Here is a 20,673-nt window from a genome sequence, read left to right on the forward strand (position 1 = left end):
GAGGACCTGGGTTTTGAATCCCAACTCTGTTGCTTCTTCTGTAGTATTACCTATGTAAAATTGGGCAAGAAATAAACTCCCTGGTCTTCTGTTTTCTCATTCAAAGATGAGGAAATTGGGGAAAATGTCTTCTGAGATCCTTTCCAGCCCTAGATCTATATTCCTCTGATCTTACAATCAATGACCTCTTAAAGTCTATTCCAGATCTAAGTCTGGGATCTTATAATCCTGTTTGCAGTTATATCTGTACCAATATAACTCAGAGGCTTGTAGTCACCTAATGCTGAAAGTATTTTCCCTTTCTCCTCCTCTTTGATTAACTGGGGAAAATAAAGATAGTGATGGGGAAGAGGGGAGCTGCTAAATGAGAAAGACTGAAGAGAAAGGGCCTATATAGAGAAAGAGGAGATCCATTTGTACCTTTCCTGAGCAACTGGTGAGCCAGTTTGCAGTAAAATGTATTTTATAGCATCATGAGAAATATCTGAAAGTGGGTGAATACCTCTTTTGCCCCTATCACTTCCATCCCCCCAATCCCCAGGACCTGATCAGGAAGGATCTTCCATTAAAGTAGTCCGAATATTCACATCATTGAAACATTCTGGGGATTTACACAGATAACCTAAAATTCTTAATGTAGTTTTAAGTTATAGTAGTTTAAAACTACAGTAAGACTTTGGGGACACATTGCACATCTTTGGGACTTATGATAATTATTCAAAGAATTATGTTTTATCTTTCTCCAATATTTTTGTTCTAAAATTATTAATATTCTAGTCAAGATGGTAGAATGAGAAGATTTAAAGGAGCTTGGCTTTAAAAACAATAAATGGAAACACTAGAGAGAATGAAACAGGCTGGAGAATCACTCAGGAAAAACATTTTAAATCAATTAAAAGTAAAAATGAGCAAAATGAAAAAAGGAAGGGGTTGATATAATTTAAAAAATACTTTAGAGAAACTGAATCAGCTAAATTACCAGAAGCAATGCAAGTGGAAAAAGAAACCATGCAAGATCTCCTGAGAGACATCCTCAAATGGATAATGAAATTAAGCAAGAATTAACATTGGAAAGAAAATTACATGACCAAATAAAAGAAAACCTTTTAAAGGTAGCAAGAAATCTTGGGAAGAACTTAAGCAAGAATTAAAAGATGCTGGAAATAATTAGAAAGAAATGATGAAGAAAATGGTCAATAGAAAAAAATCTAGAAAGAATAAAAAACTATAGATATCACAAGAAATACATAACCTCTAGGATCCATTCTAGTTCTAAATTTTTTTATACTTTTACCCCAAATTTGAGGATTCTGTATGATCTCAGTAAAGTACTACATATATATTTAATTAATTATTTAACAGAAAATTGAATCACACACAATGCAGAACAACTGTAAACAAATATAAAATTATAAAATCACAGAATAACAAAATCATAGTACCATCCAAACTACATCCAAAAGCTATGTAGATTGAAATGTCAAATTTAGAGAATAGATCATGATGCAACACTCAGACTTTCTAACTTACTAGGGAAAAAAAAAACTTTATGGAGAAGTATTTTAAACAGTATATTTTAGGAAATCATCAAAGAAAAATTTCCAAAATTAGAAAAAAATAAGCCTCAAAAATATAATGAGAAAGAATTTGTATAATCTCAACAAAGAAGAACCCATGTTTCAATATACCTAGACAAACTGTAAACTCTAATACTACAATTAGAAGGAAAAGCTACTTCAAACTACCAAAAGAAATCCAGAAATCCAGATCTGAGTGAATACTTTTCAAGGAGTACAGAGGACAACTGGAGAAATCGAAATACAACAAATAAAACATTAAGAAATATGAACACTCTAATCCAGAGAAAGATGTAATCTCATCAATGTGGTTACTCCCTCCAGTGGTAAATATCATAACCTATAATGGAAAGAAACGTGGTGCAGCGGAAAGAGTGATGGGTTAAGGGTCAAATCTTAGTCTTACTATTTAATGTCTATGCAATCCTGGGGGCAGCTAAGTGGCTCCATCGTGCAGAGATCTGGACTTGGAGTTCGGAAGATCAGAGTTCAAATGTGACCTCAGATACTTTTAGCTGTGTGGCTTAGGGCAAGGCACTTAACCATGGTTTCCCCATCTGTAAAATGGGAATAATGATAGCACATACCTCCCATGTTTGTTGTGAGAATCAGACAAGATTATCTTTGTATATAAATGTTTATTCCTTCTTGGTCAAGTCTCTTAACCCCGTAGGGTCCTCAGCTTTAATGTGAGAAAGTTGGAATCAGTGACCTTCTTCTATTACATGCTTCTAAGTACTCTCTGCTATTACATGCTTATCATATACTTATCATATGTCAATGTTTATTACTAGATTCTAAGTTCAGGGAGGGAAAGGCCTCTGGTATATTTCTGCATCTCACAATATTTCATAAGCAATAGCTATAATTTCGTGCTCTCTCTCTCTTCCATTCTCATACTTTCCATTTCAGAGTTAGAATTTTTCCTTTCCATCTCTGATGATTAGGAATAAGAAAATAAAATATATTCTATGTTCTGGAAATATTTAAGAATCTAAATTCAAATGCCTTTCTATCACTGACACATTTAATTTCTATGTCTTTTAAATTAAATTTCTAATTCTTTAAATTAAATTTCTAATTTAATGTCGTTTGTTTAAACATATCCTACATCAGCTAACCCTGTCTAATTTGTTCAGTTACATCTTTTTTTCTTTTTAAGTTTGTAAGATTATTCTGGGCCTAACTTTCTGTTATTGTTAACTGAAAACATATCTCCTTTGGATTGTAGTTGAGTTGTCTGAGTCGTGTCTGGCTCTTTGTGACCCCATTTGGTGTTTTCTTGGCAAAGGTACTGGAGTGGTTTGCCATTTCCTTTCCTTTCACTTTATAGAGGAGGAACCTAGGAAAACAGGGTGAAGTGACTTGCTCTGGGGTCACACAGCTAAGTAAGTATCTGAGGCCAGCTTTGAACTCAGTAAGATGAGTATTCCTGGCTTCAAGCCTGACACTCTATCCACTGTGTCACCTACCTGCCCGTCTCCTTTGGATATTAACATGTAATTATATTTATATTTAATGGACAAGATTTAAATTATTTTCATGGGTGAATAGGAACAGGAGAATGCCTAATTCAGAAATCTTTTAAAATTTGTCATGTGATTGAGTTTCATAGCAGATTTACCTTTTAATTATATTTCCCTTGATTTTTATTTAAATACTTTAAATTCCATATGGACCAATTGGAAAACTAACATAGTATGATAAAATTTTGAGTGAAATTTGGATGACTAGTATGCATCAACACTAAGATGGTTCAATATGATTTATTGATACTCATGACCAAGTATAATATTGGAGGTATAGACAAAGGGGCAGTAATTTAGTTAGGGATAGAGTTGTGGGAAGCCTCCCTCATCTCTACCAGCAATGAGCTGCATGTGTGGTGGGGACCTAATGGGTAGTGAGGTGTGTGCTCAGATCAAAGGCCCATAGTAACCGGGGGCTCACATTTACTTGGGTTTTTAGACAAACGAATGTCTTTGTTGCCAATGGAGTGATCAGATAAAGGAACATGGACCAATAGACTAGGAAGGCCTATTCAAAGTGTGCCACAGAGGACATGGAGAACAGCAAACCTCAGGATGGGGAGAATTCAAATTATAAGTGGGCCACATGAGCAAGCTTGTGGAAGAGTTTCAATATCAAGTTCTCACTAGAACTAGGTGCAGTTAATAATACCTATCATATAACAAGGGCCAGACCTGGGGAAGTGGAGGCACAAATTCCTCTGGTTGGTCACACAGTGCTGCTGTTAGTAAGTCACTTTCTTTGAGTTTGTTCATATCTATAAAATGGGATAATAACTCAGATACCTATTTTGGAGAATCGGGAAAATCAAATGAGATCATATATGTAAAAGCATTTTGCAGACCTTTAAGTGGCTATAAAAATGCGAACTCCCATTTCAGCAGTTGTGATGCACATGCTAGCATGTGCACGTGGCGGATTTATTAAAGTGGCCTAGGAACATATTGGACAGCTGGGGAAAACCAGCTTAAGCCTAAAAATTTACTACACTGATAATCCAATATTGACTATAACAGAGAGCTGTAATGATAATTGCTATATTAAATAAATGTTTTCTCAGAAATAAAGTCAATGGAACACATAAGCGTCCAGCTAAATGAACTTCAGCTACAAAAGGATGAATTGATGCAAGAATTATTTATTCTTCAGGGAAAACTTAAAGGTATTAACTCAATATTTAATAATTTTAGTTCTAATAAACTCTAATGGGAATGGTTATATGTCTGTATGGTTATAAAGGAAAGGTAAAAGTATATAAATCAATTTTATTATAGTACCTTCCCATTAGAGAGTTTTTTTGTTTTTGTCTTTTTGGAAAAGTCACATTGAAAGAGAATCTGCAGACTCTTTGAACAACAACAAAAACACTATTGACCACTTGGGACATAGTGGGTTTTTTTTAGTAATACCCAGGGACAGTTTGTTTTATAATCTAGTGTTTGATGTTGTTATTGTTGGTTGTTAGAGTTCTCTGTGTGTGTGTGTATACTTGTGTTTGTGTGTGTATGTGTGTTTGCTGTGGTGGGAGAGGGAAAGAGTTAAATTATTTTTGCATTAAATCTTGTTAATATTTTTTTAAAAATCAACAATATGGTTTTATAAATTAAAATTTAAAAGTACAAGAATATTCTAAGTGTAGGAGAGTATAGGTGATCCTTAAAAGTGTCATAGAATCTTAGATTTGTAAGGGAAAATATTTTAATCCATTCTTCTCCTAGTCCAGGAAATAGACCCAGAGAAATAACTTCCAAGGTCATGTAGCTGGTAGTCACAAGGAGAAGCCAATCATGACCATGTAATTTTTATCTTCTAGTTACTGAGAATGATATAAATGAAGCCATATGTACCACCAAAGTTTTAGAGGAAGAAAAAATAAAAATCAGTGAAAAACCTCAGAATGATCCTGAATGTATAAGGTAAGGCTTATTATAATTGTATGTTCTGCATTGCCATGGATATGTGGTATCACGGCCTTCGCCATCCATGGAGCCCATCAGTTGGACCATTCCCAGGCCATGTTTTGGAACTGGGACTTCTAAGCGATTCTTTGTGAAGATTTCTGGGAGAAAGATGCTGGAATGAAAGGAATAAAGAGTTGGGGTCAGGATTTTATCCTGCATCAGTGGGGCCATGTGGATATTCTAGGGTCTAGCACTGGTTCAGATTTCTGTTCTCCTGTTTTTCCCTTGCAGCAAAAATGTGGCAAGGTATGTGGCCTGGTTTTCAAAAGGTGCCTCCAAAGTATGTGTTTGTGATTCCCCGGTGGGAAACTATTGCCTTTTCCATTCCCCTTTACCAGAAGCTGAAATTGGAGACAGTTCTTGCTTTCTACACAGACTCATATATTTCACCAAACCTACATCAGAGCTATTTACATTAAACATAAAAAAACCCTCCAGTTTTTCTTTATATAAAGAGGAAGGAATGGAGAACAAGGGAGCAATTAAGGTTAGGGTTTATCATGGACATAATAGCAGCCAGACTCAGCTTTTACTGATGGAGACTCCTTCCCCTCTTGGGGAGGCAAGAGCTCAGAGGAGATACTCAGTTTGTGGGAATTGTTGTCTTTCCCAACTTGAAGAGAAGGAAATTGTCTTTGAGCGTTAGATGCCTTATCTCATTCATCATCCTCTCTAGCACAGTAATGCCCTTGTCTCAGTCTTTTCACATAGGGAAGAAGCAGGGGAGCACAAACTCAGTGCTTGACCCCAGAATGTCCACACGGCCCCAAGATGAAGGATGAACTCCAAACTCCAACTCTCAACTCTTCTCTTTCCAGAGTCTTCCTCCCAAAAATCTTCATAAAAATACTCCTAGAAGTCCAAGTTCCAAAATGTCATTCACTGGTGGATTCTTGGGGTGGCAACTTTTGGATCTTCTCCTTTTCAGGTCTATGTAGGTTACAAATGGAATATCGCTATCAACTTTAAATAAAATGTTTACTTTATCTAACATATTTCAGCAGAATTCTAATTTTAAATTTCAGATAAAGAATCATAGATAAGCAGGATGATATTCTAATGTTTAACTAATTGAAAAAATATGACATGTAAATTTAGTGGTTTACTATGTTGTTGAGAGACTGTGTGGGATATTAGAAAGACAGCTAGTGTTCTAGACAGAAAGACTGGATTTTCAGTTCTTCTTTGAACACTCATTATTTGTGACAGTGGGCAAGTCACTCAAACTCATTTCCCTAGGCAGCTCTACTACTGAAAGTTGTAGAAGGTAAATTGTGTTGGTGGGAGGAATTTCCAAACTTGGAGTTCCTTACACCAGTGAAAGCATAGTTCTACACCTGCTCAAACATATGTTATTAATATTTTAAAACATTTTTGTCTCTATATGTAAATGCTTCCCTCTTCAAAATCATTGTATATTCAGTGCTATTCACTTGAGAAGCAGTTTAAAGTACTAAGAAGAAATTTGACTAAGAATCAGAACTGAGTTCTGATGCTAGGCTCTGGCCATCAGTTTCCTTATCTAAAAATTAGGGTGTCAGGTCAGAGTAGATGATCTCTAAGTTCTCACCCAAGATACAATGAAAGATGATAAAATTTATCTCATTCTACCTTTGGCTACATTTAACTTTTGGTTTAAAAAAAAATTACCCAGACTGCTACAATTTCTTATCCATTCTTACATTTCAGGAGAAAATCAGAAAAACAAAAAACAACAAATCCTCTACTTTATTAAAAATTAATCATTTTTGCTATGTGCATGAAGAATTAAAAAATATTTCTGCTGTTTAGAATTTTTATGTGCTTTTTGCCCAATCCTATTACATAAGAATAGCATGTGTTTGAAATTTCTTATGGTCATATGCTCCAGGAAAAAACCCCAAATGTATTAATTTGACTTGCATTATTTAATAATTCAGTTTTTATTTGCTGGATTAATTTTAAAAAACCCAGCTTTGCTTCTTGGGTTTCATATTATGAGAAAAAGAAACCTCATTACTAAAACCATGAAGAAGCAAATGAAGCCTTCTTTCACATAAATCATACAGGAAATATGTCCACTAGAGCTGAACAAATGCTTCATATTAACAGTGTATTGCCTTAGGCCATCATTCTAGTGATTTTGAGAAAATATTTGCAATTTAATTTTATGTTAAGTTTTATAAGCAGAAAATATCAATCTCTCGAGTGATCTGTGTGATGCAAAATGAGTTTCTGTAATGACAATCTGCTCATTGATTGTTTTAGACTTTTTTTATGGCAGTGCCCACTAGCATCATTACAGTCAGCATTGTAAGGATTTCTATTATGAACCCCAGTTTCAGAGGTTTATAACTCAGTCATAAAAATATGCTCTAGGCGAAAATTAAACATACATAGTCTGTTAGGGAGCACTTGTTTTCTAACAAATGGTAGCATAGGAAATTTGGATGGAAAGAATCATTGGTCCATGCACCCTACTCCTTTCATTGCAGATGGAATGCTCTGATGCTTATCTAGTCCCACTTTACATTCTTCTGTATGTATAACTTTACTTAGTTCCCTTGTCAGTTTCACAAAAGATATCCCAAGTGTGAAGAGCCAAGTTACTGAGTATGAAGATTTAGGGAAAAGGACCATCAATCTTACAGCTAGTGTAGTTACTAGAGGCTGATGATGGCAAACTAGCATATGTGACAGTATTTAATAAATTGAAAGCACGAAGGCCCAAATAAATCTAACTAAACATTCAATTTAATTTAAACATTTTAGAAGAAATGTCTGTTATATAAGCATTTTATTTTATTCTTAATTGTTCAGATCTTAGCAGTGAGGACTTTAAAAATAAATTGTAATGCATTATTTTTATCACTACTAATGTTATTATTCTTGTTAAATTTTGGGCAAAAAACTTAAATCTTCATTGTAAAAGAACATTTGTAATGCTATTTCTTCTTTTGGGCTGATTATCTTTGTGTGTAATAATCAGAACGCACTGATTTATAATTTGATCTATTTCCATCACCAACATTCTCATAATTAGTTGTGTTTCCTTGTTTTTCATCACTATTCTGGTTAGTTATTGAAACTTATCTTTATGCCATCTGTGCATTTACTTAACTAGTAATTTGTATTGGATTCTTTGTGGAGAAAGAATTGGCTATGGAGTCAGGAAGACCTGAATTCATATCAGACCTGTGACTCTAACTGGGTTGTGGAACCCTGAGGAAATCATTTCACTTTCTCAATGCCCCAGGCAACTCTCTAAGACTTTCAGTTGCAAGAAGGTACTGGACAAAGAAGTTCTTGATGAAATCACAAATCTGGGGGAAAAAAGTCTTGGTGGTCTCTCTTTGAACATTTTCTTTTTTTTCTGTATTTAGAAATTTTAAGATGATATTTTGAAACTTTTCTGTTTCTAAAAGATTTCCATATCAAACCCTATGGAATATTGAATTCATTAGGTGGAGGAGCAAAGCAACCATTAGTTTTGTCCCCAGAGTATTAGTTGTTTATCACGTGGGTGGGTCAAAATATTCCAAATTCTAGAAGTCTGGTCAGTTGTCCTGTACTTTGTTGAATGTAGGGATTGTTGTTCAGTTGTTTTTAGTTGTATACATCTTTTGTGACCCCATTTGCGTTTTTCTTGGCAAAAATATTGGAGCAGTTTGCCATTTTCTTCTCCAGTTCATTTTACAGTTGGGGAAACTGAGTCAAACAAGATTAAGTGACTTGCCCAGGGTCACACAGCTAGTAAGTATCTGAGGCTAGATTTAAACTCTGGAAGATGTGTCTTCCAGACTTCAGGCCCTGGAGATCTATCTGTTTTGCCACCTATTGGCCCAACATATAGTGATGGGACCTCCAAAATGTTGCCTAACCAAGTTCTCATAGATAAATGAGCTTCTTCTTTTCTCAAGTACTTTGAAAGTTCTGGTTCCTGAGGCTGAGCCAGGATTGAGCCATTATTTTCTATGGAAGCTGAGTATCTGAGTTTTGACTTAGCTCAGATCTAAAATAGTGAATATATGTACTCATTGAATAGTCAGCATTTTATGGACTTTAAATCTCTATGAGATACTGCTTTTGTTCTCTCCCCCTGCCCCGTTATTTCTCTAATTTTTTTTCATCTTGTCTGTGTGAACTTCATGCTTTTTCAAATAACAGCATGAAAGTAAATGATATGCCTAGTTGAATTTCCATGAAAAATATAATTAATGAACTTTTGAAAAACTCTATTCTATTTATCTTTTACTGTGGCAGTCCCTTTATTCTAAGTGTTCTGGGTTATAGTCTTTTTGGGAAAAATCACTTATTTGTGGCAAAAAATAAAGTAATGCACACTCAGTATGGGAGACAACTTTAACTATTTCCATTCTTTTCACTGCCTTCCAAGCTTCTTGATAGAATAGTTTTCAAGTTCTGAATATAATCTTGAGGCATTTTTTTTTCTAATATAAGTGGAAGAAATGCAAGGTTTCAGATTTTAAGCCACTTAACAATGATTTAGTTAACAACCTGTGATGAATAGTGAACATATAGAGATGGAAAACAACACAATCCTTGCCCTTGGGCAGTGTTCAATAATAATAATTCACATATATTCACTTTAAGACTTAGAGACAATTTTTCTCATAATAGACTGGTGAGGTAGATAATATAAATAATATTGTCTCCATTAAAATTGAGAAAAGTAAGGTTTAGAGGGGCAAAGGAACTTTCCTATTAGTGAGATGGGAATGGGGAGACTAGAATATTTGAGAGAAAGAAGAAAGGGAGAGAAGGAAAATAGAGAGAGAAAGAAGAAAGGGGAAAAAGAAAGAGGGGAAAGAAGGGGATGGAAGCGAGGCAGAGGAGAGGGAAGGGGGAGAGAGATGAGGGAAAAAAGAGAGGAGGGGAGGGAGAGAGAAAAAAATAAGGTGGACTAATAAGGACAAATGAAAAGACTAGCAGAATTCTGCAATTTAAAAGGAAAGAGGGATCACTTATTTTGCACACTTGAAAATAGTGGGTTTTGATCAATACCATATTTGCAATGAGCAAGGCATTAAATTTACCGGCACTTTCCAGTGGAATAGAGATAAAGACAGGACCTATAATTTCACTGGTTCAGACAACTTCAAGGCGAGGGGACTTTACCAATGTAGGTTGACACCTTCTCTACTTTCAGTGATAGACATTGTATTTATACAATATGGTAAATTATTGCTTTCATATTTTTGGTGAAAAATACTTATATAAAATAGCCATAGAGGTAACATTGACAATCATTAAATTTGTACAAAATAAAATAAATAATATGATATGATATAATTAATATTATATAATACCAGAATATTTTCAAACTCTCCAGGACCTCTTTAGATATTTTTTATGTGTGTAGATATTTAGTTATTTTCAATTATATATTTGAACATTGAGCTTTCTCATTTATCCAAAAAGAGGAATGGGGATTGTTAGAATGAATTATTTTTAGGAAATTTTATCTTTGCTTTGCATCTTGACATTAGAGGAAATACAATCAAAGGTACATATATATATATATATATATATATGTGTGTGTGTGTAACAAGAAAGTATTTCAGTTTTCTGTGACATAGTTTTTCCAAAAATTTTTGATCATATGATTTTATCCAAATGAGATAGTTCTTCCTGTTTTGAACTATGTAAGATATAAAGTTACTTCTTCAACTACAGGTCTAGTCTTTGCTGCAGAATTCTGTTGAATGTTTCTGTTGACTCTGCATCCCTTCTGGTAAAAGTTCATCATTTATTCACTAACAGAGGCGTCTTTACAGCATTGATTGTGTAGCCTCTAAGCTAACAGACATCCCCTGTTTTGTGAGTGTAATATTCTTGGCACATACTGTAATTACTGAGCTTCTAAATAAGTACAAAGGGAAAATTTGATATTGGAATCAATTGATTACTGCAAAAGTTATGCTTGTAATGAATGTTAGTGATTTTGCCAGCTTGTCCTCCTAACTGAAATAATGTTGCCCAACTTTTAGAAGATTGTGAAAACTGCATTTGGTACTTCAAAGAATATTTTTAAAATGTCTGTGTACTTTGGATAGGATAAAACTTTTAATTTGAAGAATAGTCATTTTGCTCAACATTATTTTGAGAGAAGGTATCTTTTCAGTGAAACTTTTCTGTATATGGAAAGGTTGCTGATCCTGTTTTGAATGGCCATTAGGGTGAAACAAAACAAACAAAAAAACAAACAAACAAATCCATGGAGTTATTGGATTAATTTTGCATGTAACCCAAGTATAACAGGGCGCTAGCCATTAGTTGATGATTTAGAAGGTTAGACTAGATTTTCTCTCTATTAGATTGTAAACTTTGCAAGAACTGTAGGGTTTTTTTTTACTTTAATTTTAAATCTTTATGCTCGGTGTCCACCATGGTTCCTTACACACAGTAGGTAACTGCATTTAGTTATTGTGAAATGAGGGGAGGAGGTGACTGTTGCAGGCAATCAGTCCACGCAATGAAGCATGAGGCTTGCTTACCATTATACAGCTTTTCTCACTGCAAATGTTATTAATATTCATGACATTATCATTGCTTCCTCTTTTAAATCTAACAACAGACCTTTCTACGTAAGAATGAATTCTATAGCTTGATTGTATGCTGTATTAAAAAAAGTATTTCCTTTAATTTGCTTTAAATATCCTCCTCCTTAATTTTGGTGCCCTCTTGTTCTGTTATTATTAGCCAACTTTAAGAAGGGTGTTGGGAGGGTGGGGGAAGGTTGATCAGCACTGCTTTTATGAGGGACAAGAAAGAACTCACAGGAAAATGTATTCGTGGTGAATGGCATAATAAGTTGGGAACTGATTAATTTTTATTTAAAAGTAAATAAAAATGAAACAAAATGAAAATATCCAAGTATGGCATCATGAAATTGAAGCTTGCTTCATACAGCCTAAATTAATTCTCCTCCTTGGGCTATTTTTTAAAAAGTATTTTTAAAAAATCACATAAAATATTAATAAATAAATGATTAGACCTAATTTGGGATAATTCTCCTACTGAAACCTTAAAATGAGAGATATTCACGTTTTTATTTAGTAGAAAAATATTGTAACTTACATTTTGACAAAATTGTAAAAAAAAATACATTTACTTTGTGTTCCCTTCTGAATCTGCCAATATACTTGCAGAGCTTGGTTGCCTTTGATTTCATTTTCCCATTTATTCATTAAAATATATCCCACAGTCCTAATTGTAGCTTTCTACTACACAAAATTAATAACTTCTTATATCTTTTTCTTATGAGCTGTACTTCACAATTTCTATTTATTTTTCAAGAGTTCTTCAGGTTCAGAGCATAATACATTTCAGATATGTGAGGGTAATTTTTTCCCTTCCCTGTTGTAAATCTGATGTTTCTTGTTACTGTTTTTTAGGGCTAAAATTATACACAACACATACTTAAATTTTTTTTTTTTGCTTTTTGCTTTTTATAGAGGAGAAGGTAGGGGAGTTGGGGTTAAGTGATTTGCCCAAGGTCACATGGCTAGTTTTGTGTTAAGTGTCTGAGGCCGAATTTGAACTCAGGTCCTTCTGACTCTAGGGCTGGTGCTCTATTCACTGCTCCACCTAGCTGCCCCCACATACTTTTTTATAGAGAAAACAAGAAAACAATATTGGAATCAGAGAGGAAGATAGACTTAATCAAGGCAAAAAGATGTAAGATGAATTTATCTCATTGAAATTAAGTAGTCATTATTTGACAAGTATATCTTCATATGTGCAGGAGTGTCTTCAGAAATTATAAGTTGAGTTATAGAAGTTAAAAACTGATAGGGACACTGGGTGGAAGGCAGGGCAATTGGGGTTAAGTGAGTTGTCCAAGGTCACATGGCTAGTAAGTATTAAGTGTCAGAGGCTTGATTTGAACTCAGGTCCTCCTGATTCCAGGGCAGGTGCTCTATTCACCACCTAGCCACCCCTTAAAATTTTTTTAAGAGCTGGAGAGTTGCCTTTTATAGTCTTACAGAGGAAGACACCAAGGCCACAAGAAATTAGAAGACATTTACAACATCATAAAATGTCATCTGGCCTTACCATTGTGACAGTAACAGTTCATTTCATCTCTCTGAGACTCAGGATAATTATCTTTAAAATGAGGATTTGTGAAAAAAGAAAAAAAGAAAATGGGGATATGTATACCTTCACAGGGTTATTGGAAAGGAAGGGCTTTGTGAACCTGAAAGCATTATATATAACTTTAGTTATTAATAGTAACAGAATCCAGGTCTTTTGACTCAGTTCAGTACTGAGGTTCAGTACACTGAACCATACTTTCCTCCTTTATGAAGTTCTAGGATTATTAAGCATCTATTATTTATTCACTTTTTTGTTTTCTTAAGAGGTATTTTATTGAAGTATCAAATATTTCTTACAGAGCTTTGAACACTTAATATTCTTTCAAAATCATCCAGCCTTGACTTCACAATTCTGATTATAGGAACTACAAGTCTATCTATCTCAGTTTAGGAAATAGTTATATAAAAGAGAGTGCAGTGTGCCATACTGATATGTTTTTTTTCTTTTATAACAGACTTAAAAAAGAATTAGAACTTTATAAGGAAGAAGACATGGAAAGCGTTTATGAAGCTCTCCGATCAGAAATAGAATTTTTGGAATTGGTAAACCATTTCACTAATGACTTAATTTGTATTTTTTGTATTTTATTTGTAATGATTTAATTTGTATTTTATTTGACCTAATCGTATGACTGCACACACACACACACACACACATCTCACATCTGTTTCAAGCTAAAATAACTTTAGGGTAATCTGGTTTATCATCATGCCACAAAAGAAATTATAGACAGAAGGAAATAATTATTTGAGTGTCTGTGAAAAAAAAATTAGACATTAGAAGATTTTGAGCAAAGAGATTTTTTTTAATTTACTGAGCATTTTTTAATATATATGTATGTTAATCTAACTTTTTTCTTATAAGCTCTGCACATCATATTGTACATGCTACTATCCATATGCTACTGTGATATTTTAAAATATGGTATTTCTTAGAATTTCTCCTTACTCTTAAACTTTGGGCAGTCTGAAACGTGAATCCTGAAAGCCACTAATCATATACCCTCATATTATCCATGATTCTTCAATCATTATTTCTTTTATTTGTAATAAGGGGAAGGAGAAATACCAAAGTATAAAAACATGATTCCTGACCTCAAAAAGCTTACATTCCAGATAGGTAGAAAAGACTGTTACTTCTAGTAACAGAAATGCCCAGAAAGTTAAAATACCAGCACAAGAGTTAAATAATAACAATAACAAAGTTGTCACAAGGTAATATGTGCTTAATTAGCAAGTGAATAGTTGAAAATGATGGAGCTGACTGAATGATCTCTTTACTACCTTCTACCTCAAATTCCTATGATGCTAAGTGTTGCACTTAAAAGGACATGTTATTTTGGACTAGAGTAGGGTCTTTCAATTAATTTCCATCTAATAGACTTTCATTACATATTTATGTACCTTCTTAGGATACAAAAATAAAAACAAAATAAGCCTAAAGATCAAGGAGTTTACCTTCTCCTATGGGGTAGAGAGTACAATATGGGGAGGATGCAAAGACTAGCAAGGGGCAGAAAAAAGGAAGGTTTCATGAAACAGCAGTTAAGTTAAGCCTTGAGTAAGGGTGGAGATTCTGAAAGGCAGTTATCAGAAAGGAGTGGATTATAGACCCAGGGATGGCTTGTGAGATTGCATGGAGACAGTAGAAGGAATGTTAAATTTGAGGGACAACTAGTAAATCACCCAGAAGGCATGGGAAATTTTCTTGGGAAAAATGAGAAACTAACACATTTTAAGTAGGTTTATAACTAGCATGGTGTCATGGAAAGAGCATTAGATCTTGGTTTCAAAAGGCCAGGATTCAAGTCCTGCCTTCCATCCTTAATAGGTTTGTGACTTTGCACAAAGTCTTTAAACCTCAGATTCTTCTTATTTAAATGAAAACCAATAATATTTGTGGTCTGTACTTCAGCACAGTACCTACCTAGCACATAGTAGGTGCTTTAAAAATGGCTGATGACTTATTGAGTCATAGAGTTGTTAAGATGAAAAGCATATTTATATTTTTTGGAGGGGGGAAGGCCAGGAAATCAGTGTTAAGTGACTTGCCCAGGGTCACACAGTAAATGTCAAGTGTCTGAGGTCAGATTTGAACTCAGGTCCTCCTGACTCCAGGGCCAGTGCTCTATTCCCTGAGCCACCCAGTAGCTTCCCCAAGATGAAAGCATTTCATCAGGCTATGCAAAGATGTTTTAGAATGATGATAATAATAACAATTACTCTTAATTATTATTAATTACAATTGAATCCCCCCATGCTGTTTTTAGAGTTCGTGCCTTGAAATTTCCTTGTAATGAGGTCCTTTCTATATGTAAATTAACAAATTTTGCTAGAGTATGAAGAAATGTCTCTGCTTTCACATAACTTTCTCCTTCATATTGTTATTTAATAGCAATACTCTGGAGACTTACACTAGAGTTGAAAGAGTATAAAACTTAGAGTCAGGAGAGATTTGGGGTTGAATGGTGTCTCTGAGGACTTACTGGTTTCTGTCACTTAACTTCTGCCTTAGTTTCCTCATCTGTAAAAAGGGAATGATAATGGTACCTACCTTCCAGAGTTGTCGTGAGGGTCAAGTGAGATAAAAATTGTAAAGCACTTAACACTGTGCAGACCACAGAGTGAGTACTATGCAAATGATAATTATTATTATTACTTAAAAGAACAATGATACTTATAGTCCCTGCCTCATAGGGCTATTAGGAGGATCAAATACTATAATGTTTATGAAGGGGTTTGTGGCCAGAGTGGATAGAGTACTGGACCTGGAATCAAGAGTAGGTGAGTTCAAACCCCACCTCAGACACTTACTAGCTGTGTGACCCTGGATAAGTCACTTATCCCTGTTAACCTCAGTTCCTTATCTATAAAATGAACTGAAGGAAATGACAAATCACTCCAATATCTCTTCCAAGAAAACCCCAAATGGGGTCATGAAGAATCAAACACAACTGAAATAACTCAACAACACCTTAAAGTCTTTGTAAATGCCAGCTATGATTTTTTGCCATGAGATTTTAAAGTGGATATAATTTATTCTTAAGATATATTCTCTTTTAAATTAAACCAGATTATTTTGGGCTACTACAGATTTTTTAAAAGGTTTTTCTTTTTGCTTTTTGGAGGGGGAAAGGTAGGGCAATTGGGGTTAAGTGACTTGGCCTAGGTCACATGGCTAGTTTTGTGTTAAGTGTCTGAGGATGGATTTGAACTCAGGTCCTCCTGACTCCAGGACCGGTGCTCTATTCACTGTTCCACCTAGCCACCCCTACTACAGATTTTCTTTATAAGGTACATGAAATATATTCAAGCTCAAAAAGGAAAAAAAAAAGCTAGCTTTTTTCTCTATAAAATTTCAGACATTCAAGAGGGTATAGAATACACCCTAAAAAACTGCATTGGAAAATAACATATTTTTCTACTGGTCATTCCTGTCATAGAGAGTACGAGAGGACTTAATTCTCAAACCCTTCCCCCATTATAAATTCTCAGAAGCTTTTCTTCTGATTAACTAATGAAGTTTTTCAGAAGGTAAGAGAAATTTGAGAGGTCAGTATTCTACTAATGCAGCCCATTGCAGCTAGGATGTTCCTCCTCAAGTGGATTTACATTAGAGATGAAAATAAGTTTTTTGGGGTCCTATAAATAGATAAGTAAATTAGGATCTCGATATGTTAGATTTTTTTTTACCTCTTTTTAAATTTTTTTTTTTTTACCTTTTTTACCAAAAGAATCTGAATTCTGTCAGATGCAAATTTGACTGAAACATCTGGATCTGCTTCTACCAGGAAAAAAATATTTATGGACAGAGTAAATCCATGAAATGTTTTGAGGTCTGTGGAATTTAGGTGCTGTGTAAATCAAGGTACCATTACGAGAGAAGAGAGCGCACTTTAAAAACTATTTTTTTTAAACTTCAGATTTCACCTCGCAACATTTCTTTTTGACTGAAGATCTGTTATTAGAGGATTAATGTGCTGAAACCATTTAACTATCATAATGCTTAAAAGCTTTTTGTTTTTGATAGGCATAAATTATGCTTTTATGATATCAGAGCTTGAAACAGTGCAAAATTTCTTTTTATTATATCAGAAAGTTGTAGATTCTATTTTTGAAAACTCTTTATCTTCAGGGTTTGTGGGAACATATTTGGATTGCTTTTAACCTCTGACTTTTGCCAGATGTGAAATGAACGAAGTTTTTTGTCATCCTAGAATTTTTATATGTCATTTAGCTCTGATTCGTTTTAACAAGTTTAATTCAACTCATTATTATTTCCTTTGTAAGTGTATTTTTTGTATTTTTTTCTTTTAAAAATTATTTCAATAGTCACAGAAGATGTAGTTTGTGTTTGCTCATAAAAATCTACAAACAAAAAACTCAGAAAATTTCTGCTAATGGCTAGGCTGGGGTTAGGGAACCGATGGCTTTGAGGCCACATGTCGCCTTCTAGGTCCTTGGGTGTGGCCTTTTGACTGGGTCCAAGTTTTATGGAATAAATCCTTTTATTAAGGGGATTTGTTCTATGAAGCTTGGATTCAGTCAAAGGGTCACACTTGAGGACCTAGAGGGCCACATATGACTTCGAGGCCACAGATTCCTTACCCCAGGTCATTTGAAAATCTTTTATATTTCTAATTATTATTATTTTTCTTCTTTAGACATTATCACAGAAAAGTCTTCAAGCAAAACAGTAGTTTATGGAGGATTGATCAACACGTCATTAAATTAATGCTTTTAATGTTGATATGGATGATATCCATCATAGCAGATTCTTCTTGAAAAGCATTAAACCAGGTTGCCGTTGATACCAAGAATTGTTTTCTTGACAATTTAAAATAATAAGCATTTATTTACAGTTATTTATGACTTTATTGGTTTGTGGTATCCTTAGGTTCTTCCCCTCATTTCTATACTTTCTAGAGTATGTATAAATCTCTGCTTTCCATTCTTTCCCACAATGGATCTTGGAGTTCATCAGAAATATACATAGGAAGAAATTCTTTGGTTATTGACCCACTTTTGCCGTTGCCATTTCCCACTTTCATTTAATTCTTCTTCTAATAAAGATGTCTACTGCCAGAGTACCTCTGAGGCTGCTGAGCTTCAAAAGTCATTTTTTCCCCTTCCTGTAACATTGAGTGAAGGTCTTATGCCTGTTGCAGTATTCCATCCAACAATTTTATGAAAGGTGTATTTTTTTTTTCTTTCTAATCCTATTGGCTAGAAAGGGAAGTAGTTTATTTGGGGGAGATGTATAAACTCAAGAATTCATATACAGTGGTGATTGAAGACATTTTAAAAAGGGGCAGTTTACTCAATGAATTTTCATTTAGTGGAGTAGGAACAGCATCACCCATAGGCTTTTAGATTATATCTTTTAGCTATCAGTGAAATTTTGGTCTCTTTTTTTCCAGTATTATATTTGGTTAGACAATACATTTCTATAAAGGAAGGTTATTCACAGATTTCTAAAAATGGATAGGAATATCAATTGTCCTGCCAGTAAATCAATTCAGAAGAATACATAATTTACTTTTGGAAATGATCATATTCTGTATTCTATTTTCAAGCCACATTTTGCTTTATTGTTGAAGGGGGAATTTCTTGATTGCCATTAGACATAACATACTTACATATCTAAGATCTCATGAACTAATGAAATATGTATAAGTAGTTTAATAGGAAGCTTTAATTTGAAAAAAAAGCTTTTTTGTTGATGATGTTTTTTTCCATATGGATGGGAAAATAAGACTCATTGATGAAAATAGTTATTGGATGTACAGGAACCAGATATAAATTGTCTTAGAGTATGAACAATATGTTTAAATATCATAACAGGTGATTAGTGTGATTAGTCATAATTCCCAGTTCCACCATATTACATTAATCTATTTTATCTCCACTTTTTCTTTGGTCTGAACTTGCCCATGTTTTTAATTAGTGCAGGAAGTTGCTAGTGTAGAAACTCCATCAATGCGGATAGGGATCTTATCTGTAACTTTTCATCATAGTTTCACATAGTGCTAATGGGTGAAGTTTCCTGCTCATGATCATACAATTAGTATGTGTCAGAAGAAGTATTTAAGCCAGTTGTTCCTGATTGCAAGATTGATCCTCCTTCAACCGTGCATCTCATCCATATTATTAATCATGCTTAAGTGTATTGTGCACATGCCAACTAAATAGTTGTCTAAATAGCATGTCTGTTAAAACCTGTTTTACTGAGATTTTTTTTATATTTTTTAGTTCTAGATCTAAAATATTTGTAAGTGGAAATATGCCTATAACAGGTATAAATGTATCATCATAATAATACCAACAGCAAATTCATAGCATTTGTATAGTTCTATTAACATTTTACAAATAATTAATTCTCACAAGAACCCTATAAGGTAGGTGATATTATTATCCCCATTTTACAGATGAGGAAACTGAGACTGAGAGAAGAGCACTAATTTAGTAGATAGGTTTGTAAGTTTTTTTGCACTAATCTCTTACCCCCAGATCATCCCTTGGTGGTCATTGCTCTGGTGATGAGCCTCTCAAAGTTCAACTAGGCTGACTTTTGGATGAGAGACCTAAATTCTTTCCTAGAACTGTATTTGATGTCTTTCTGAGATGTGCCAGGCTGCTGTGACTTGCCCAAGGTCACATAGCTAGGAAGTGTCTGAGGTAGAACTCAAAAACAAGTCTTCCTGACTCCAAATCTAGCACCCTATCCACTACACTAACTTATGGCAACACAAATAAAACATACCCGTATAGGTGCTTTTTAATTAGGCGTGTGTGTGTGTCGTCTCTCCTATGCCTAGACTAAATATTTGGCAATTAAATTGGAGAATTCTGATGAGCTATGCTAATTGAACTTGAGAAAAGAACTGAGGGTCAGTATTTTCATTGCCATTATTTTAAATCCATTTCAAAATGCTCAAGGCTGATTACACATCTTGAGGTTTAGATTAATTTTCTAACAATTCATCAAATGAATGATTATTTTACCAGCTTCATGGTAGAATTATAAAGTACTTCTAGCCATACCAATCAGAATGCCTTGTGCTGTTAGGATCAATGTAATCAAATGGGCAAAAAGTTCACAAAAGCAAATGGAAACACAACAATCAATATAAATTATATTGTATTAAAATCATAGAGCAGCCTCAATATAAAGTTCCAGTAGCAGATTAAATCAGCTGTCAGATTTATGAATTTATAATGCCCACTTTAAGTAGAAAATAGTTACTGGAATTACCTGTAAAACTCATCTCAGTTTATTTTATTTTCAGTGGAAATGAGTCTTAAATGATAGAAAAAGATTAAATTTGTAACAACTAATCCTTGAACTAATTTGACTAAAAGTATCTTTACATTATATACAATGCTATATTTTAAGCCAAGGATGACTCCAGTATTGACCTTCTAATAGGGTTTAAGGTCTATTGTACACTAATAAAATTCTACTCAGAAACACCTTACACTTTCCAAGTCTCTTGGAACTGATAG

At 34.1% G+C, this 20,673-nt stretch overlaps 1 protein-coding gene across 3 annotated transcripts in view; it reads left to right on the plus strand.

Annotated features, from left to right (window-relative positions):
- Positions 1-18,257, plus strand: part of CCDC172 (coiled-coil domain containing 172) — a 51,194-nt gene extending 32,937 nt beyond the window's left edge. For all 3 annotated transcript variants that reach the window (XM_069097562.1, XM_069097563.1, XM_069097564.1), the window contains 4 exons: positions 4,168-4,269; positions 4,921-5,023; positions 13,623-13,710; positions 17,832-18,257. In XM_069097562.1, coding sequence (XP_068953663.1) covers positions 4,168-4,269; positions 4,921-5,023; positions 13,623-13,710; positions 17,832-17,867 — 329 coding nt within the window. In that variant the 3' untranslated portion in view covers positions 17,868-18,257. The remainder of the gene's footprint in view (positions 1-4,167; positions 4,270-4,920; positions 5,024-13,622; positions 13,711-17,831) is intronic.
- Positions 18,258-20,673: the final 2,416 nt, after the last annotated feature.

Source organism: Petaurus breviceps, unplaced genomic scaffold (assembly GCF_028583685.1).
Source record: "Petaurus breviceps papuanus isolate PSGF00001 unplaced genomic scaffold, PetGlider_PUasm1.0 37, whole genome shotgun sequence".
Taxonomy (NCBI): domain Eukaryota; kingdom Metazoa; phylum Chordata; class Mammalia; order Diprotodontia; family Petauridae; genus Petaurus; species Petaurus breviceps.